The sequence below is a fragment of the Xyrauchen texanus genome, chromosome 24 (assembly GCF_025860055.1).
Source record: "Xyrauchen texanus isolate HMW12.3.18 chromosome 24, RBS_HiC_50CHRs, whole genome shotgun sequence".
Taxonomy (NCBI): Eukaryota; Metazoa; Chordata; class Actinopteri; order Cypriniformes; family Catostomidae; genus Xyrauchen; species Xyrauchen texanus.
This window is the reverse complement of record NC_068299.1, coordinates 36,942,566-36,947,743: the sequence shown is the minus strand read 5'-3', so window position 1 is coordinate 36,947,743 and position 5,178 is coordinate 36,942,566. Positions and strand designations below refer to the sequence as shown.

Below are 5,178 nucleotides of genomic sequence, written 5' to 3'. Positions count from 1 at the left end.
TTTGATATGAAACAATGCACCTCTGACTGAACAATAAATATTGAACAAGTCTGAAATAGTGTAATGCAATTATTCATTATTTATTTTATATATATATATATATTTTATCGTTGGGTCATTGAATAATTCATTAAGGTATGACAATTGCTTTTTTGAAAAAGTATATGAAAATTTGGGATCATAAAATGTTTTTTTTTTTTCATTAGGCAAATTGTATCTTATTTTTTTCTTTTGATTTTGGGGTGAAATGACATTCTTGTTTATGTAAACTGGACATGTTCTTGACAGGTTTCATGAGATTCGATCTATAATAGAAACATGTGTACTCACAGGAGCAGCAGGGAAATGATCTGAAAGCTCATAAGGCTCCTCAGGAACCCACTGCCTGTGCTCCAAACACCACAGGATCTGCACAGATAGGGGAGATGAAATAACAAAATAGCATATTTATTATCACCTAAATCTTCTACCGGAACAATGTCCTGGCACCTTCAAATCCTGGAACAAGTTGACCACATTTCATCCTCCTAAATACACGTGATGCCATACACGTACACACCCATTCAAAGGAGAGTATCCAGCAGCCTTGTGCGATGCCCAGCAGGACATTAATGGTCCGTCGTGGGCTTCCGGACACCACATGTGTGGTACTTTCACACACATTACCCACCACTGTAAAGCCACCCTGAGTCCTGACCAACTGGAATATTACCTCCTGCTTCCTAAAACACAAAAACATAAACTGTCTTACTTTACACTTGTGTCTGTCCAGGATAAACGTAACATAACATAAACCTAGCACCTTTAAAATGTTTCAAGTAAAAGTGTTTTTAGTGTACTTTATATCAGCGATTCTCAACTAGACAGCTCATAAACAGTGTATTGTAAGAACAGCAACTAAAGACACCTCAAGAGTCCTTAAAAGAACAGATGCCATTTATTTTGTGACCAAAACCCCAATAATAATCCAGAAGAACATTAAGATTCGAAGCATAAAGCAGGACTACGAACCAGCCTGAATACACTTACTTGTTTCAGGACTCTTATTTTGAAATGAAGACTTGGCTCCGTTACAAAGCTTTAAGTATTTAACAAATTATGTCTTTTATAGCCTTTATTATCATCAGATTAAGGATTTTGTATGTATATATATTTCACCAGATGAGATTTTGTATTTTTTTTGTAATAGGAACTAAAACTATTAGCAACTATCAGCATAGATGTTTGCCGAATAACAATAGTTTGAAAAAGGAACTATCTGCACGATTAATCGGACAAATCGATATATCGGTCTACCTCTATTAAATATGGACTCACTTGAAACATGGATAAAACTGGTTTGTGCCCAACACAATGTGTTTTATGCAGTGAATTATTGGCTGCTGAGAAAATGACAAACCAAAAACTCAAAATACAAAAAATATGTCAAACGAAATTCAAATTCACTATCTTAGTATGTCATGTTACTCATTTGGAAAACATTTACAATAAGTTTTGTAAACATTTGTAAATGCATTAGGTATCATGAACTTACAATGAACAGAATATCTATACAGCATTTATTAATCTTGATTATTGTTCATAAACGCTGTTCACCCTGTGCAATATTGAAAGAACGACAACACATTATTTGATGTTTTACCATGTGAATGTATTGTAATATATTGGGACAGTCAAGTGTTTACCACAGTGTAACATCCTTATATCTTCTAATAACATCTATTAAAAGTTTAAAGGCACTGAAGACATTAGTTTAAGTTTAACGAGCAGAAATTTCCCCCATTCATCCATTATGAAGGTCTTCAGCAACTGGAGACCGGTAAGCACCGCAGACAGGCCGATCAAAAACTCCCTGCTTGCGCAGCCATGCACTTGTAATCCGGACAGTATGTGGTTTGGCCGTTGTTCTGGTGGAAAGCCATTTCTGAATGCGTGTGATCACCGTTCCCTCAGACATCACTGTCTTAAAAACCATCATGCATCTGTAATGGACATCATGACATGAGCTCGGGAATACTTCAGTAAACCTTTGTGAGTCAACACCATTCACCGCACCACCCACACATGCAAGTTAAGTCTTTACTATGCAAAGGAGAAGCCATACATCAACACTGTCCAGAAGCGCTGCTGACTTTGCTGTGATCGTTCTCATCTGAGATGTAAAGTAAAACGGTTAAATCGTGTTTTGTGGTCCAATAAAGTCCACATTTCAAATAGATTTAGGAAAAAACAGCCATCATGTTCTCCGGGGCAAAGAGGAAAAGGACCATCTGATCTTTTATCAGCATCAGGTCCAAAAGCAAGTGTCTGTCATATTGCCATGGCATGGGCAACTTGCACTTTGGGCAACATTAATATAGCAAGACATATCACATTTTGGAGCAACATATGCTGCCATCCAGCTGCCATATTTTCCTGGGAGATTCCTGCATTTTCCAGCAGGACGTAATGCCTAGACATGCAGAAGAACATGGCTGCATCAGCAGGGTGTGCGGGTGCTAGATTGACCCGTCTACAGTTCTGACCCGTCTCTAATTGAGTATATACAGCGCATTATGAACTTATGATTACCAACTTTTTGGAAATCGGGTTGTAGTTAACTAATATTAAGAAAGTGTATGTTTTTATGAAGTGTAACCAATAGTTTTGCATCTTGTTACAGTATGCATATACAGTATGCAGCTCAATAAATATTAACATATTTCAACGTTTGATTTAAAAAGGACTTTTTAGTTGAATTTTGATTGATAAAGAATTTTGGTACTTCGTTGATGTCCAAGATAAAAATCTGGACCCTGAAGAAAAAGCAATTGAGAACCACAGATTTATAATATTTATTTATTAGCATGTTTTTTTTTTAATAGTTTTTTTGAGATGAGCAATGTTCTTCAATATATTTAGTGTATCCCTCTAACCAAAACACTATAAAAGGTAGCTCATTTGCTTGTATGAATAGATTTTCACCTGAAAAACTAATATTTCATCCTTTTCTAACCCTCATGTTGTTTCCATATTACTTTCTCTCTTCTGTGGAACATAAAAGGAGATGTAAAGCACAATGTCAGCCTCAGTCACCATTCACTTTCACTGCATCTTATTTCTATACAATAGAAGTGAATGGTGACTCTTAAATACATGCATCTCCGACACATGTACTCTTAAGCTGTTGTTTTGACGGAGGGTGGCATAAACCAGTAAACACATAGCGGATATCTGCATATTTGGTGAACGAAGAGGAAATACAAGCCCAAGGCCATATGGGGGCAGAGGGTGTGTGGGAAGCATAGAACAACGTGACACGGCTTCATCCGTCCCCTGTACAACAACTCTATACTACAAACACAAGAACGACCTTCCTCTCTATTCCCCTACAGGAAGTTAAGGTTTACATCCATCAGTGAGCAGGGCAGCTCAAACAGCTTCATGTATATATATATATATATATATATATATATATATGACTCATATTCACTCACCCTCAAATCATTCCAAACCAGTATGACTTTCTTTCTGATGCAAAACACAAAAGGAGATTTAAAGTCATTTATCAGCTAAAACAATCTTGACATCGGTTGCGCTATGAGAGAAAGTTGTTCACAGAGATATGCGTTGACACAAGAACTTGAGTTGTTTTTAGCGCTACTATACAATGCAAGCTGTTCCTATGAACAAGGTTCTTTTATCGTGTTCAGGTACGTGTAGTGGACATCATGACTTTCGCTGATACATTCTAGATGCTTGTTTCCAGAGGACATGGAATGAAGCACAAGTTATGATGCATGGACTACTTTTATAGTACTTTTAGATAATTTTTTGGCACTAACCACTGCCATTGCACTGAAACAACAACAACAAAAAAAGTCACGTGTGTTTGGAATATGAGGGTAAGGAAATTAAGACAGAATATTCCTTTTTGGGTGTTAAAACAATTCTTTTAAACTTTTCCCCCTTAATAAAACAAAAAAAAGAATCAAGCAAATGAAGGTGTCCTTACTGTTGTTATAGAGGTTTATTTGGAAATGAGAGCAGACACAATTTAATCCACAGAATGTACTTTTAGACTTTTATTTTATTCTGCCCTGGCAAACATATTTTTTGGTACCAAATTATTTGGACAATTTCTGCAAAACTGTTTTAAACTAACATACAGGGCTTCATAGACTTGCATTAGGCAAGCATAAACCAGATCTGATAATATAATACAGTTTGATAATATAGTGGACAGCAACAGTAAAACTGCTAAAGTAAAACTGGACAGCAACATTTTTTGGACGGTCATCTGGATATTTTATGTCACCATGCCTTCCTTTTGCTTTTGGGCAAAAGCCATTGTGTTCACCATAGTCCAAAATCCCTTTAAGGCATGTCAGGTCACTTGTGATGCCTCTATGGAATAGGTGATTGACTCTGAGATGGGACTTATTTATTTATTTATTTAAATTTTATTTGACAGGGACAATGCAAACAAACATAGTGTCAAAACCAAGCATGTCACTAATGTGTTGCACATAAAGTTTATAGCTATAGCTAATTTTCAACTCCTGTCCCTGGAAGGGCTTTTATACACAATAAAATGTACATGATTAACTACTTAAATAAAAAAAAAAAATAAATAAAAAAAAAAATAATAATAATAATATAAACATACATACATATCATGTACAACTTTTATAATAATTAAAAATGAGTACACTTTTGGTTTATTTTTAACCAGTTTTTAAGCCTGGAAGTGAACATCTTAAAGTCATGCACAGTCTTGATTTCAAAAGGTAATGAGTTCCAGAGTTTAGAACTATTCACAGAGAAGGTCGTCTGTCCAAAGCTGGTCCTGCAGTATGCTATTTTACAGTCATGATTTGTGGAGCTCCTAGTGACTCGGATGTTGTCCTGCCTCTCAATAAATGTACTTAGTGGCTCAGGTGCTAAATGATTACTTCAGCCGCCATAGAGCGTTCCGATTTCTCCCATTCATGTGTACACACGTGACCCTTCTCTTCCCCATTTAATAGGTGTCTCTCATTACGAAGGCTATTGCTAGGTAGGATGTATCCTTTGTAGGCACCAGTATACAGAGTGTCCTCAACTTTAAATTTGCTTCGTTTAAACAAGATGGCCTTCGTAGCACAAACCGAAACAGGACGCATTGTGGCTGCTGTGACTGCATGCATCCCTCTCAAC

At 36.3% G+C, this 5,178-nt stretch overlaps 1 protein-coding gene across 1 annotated transcript in view; it reads right to left on the bottom strand.

Annotated features, from left to right (window-relative positions):
* LOC127617763 (microcephalin-like) overlaps positions 1-5,178 on the bottom strand; it is an 80,780-nt gene that overhangs the window by 36,248 nt on the left and 39,354 nt on the right. The window contains 3 exon segments of the mRNA XM_052089840.1: positions 331-408; positions 560-722; positions 1,318-1,382. Of these exon segments, the coding sequence (XP_051945800.1) occupies positions 331-408; positions 560-722; positions 1,318-1,382 (306 nt within the window).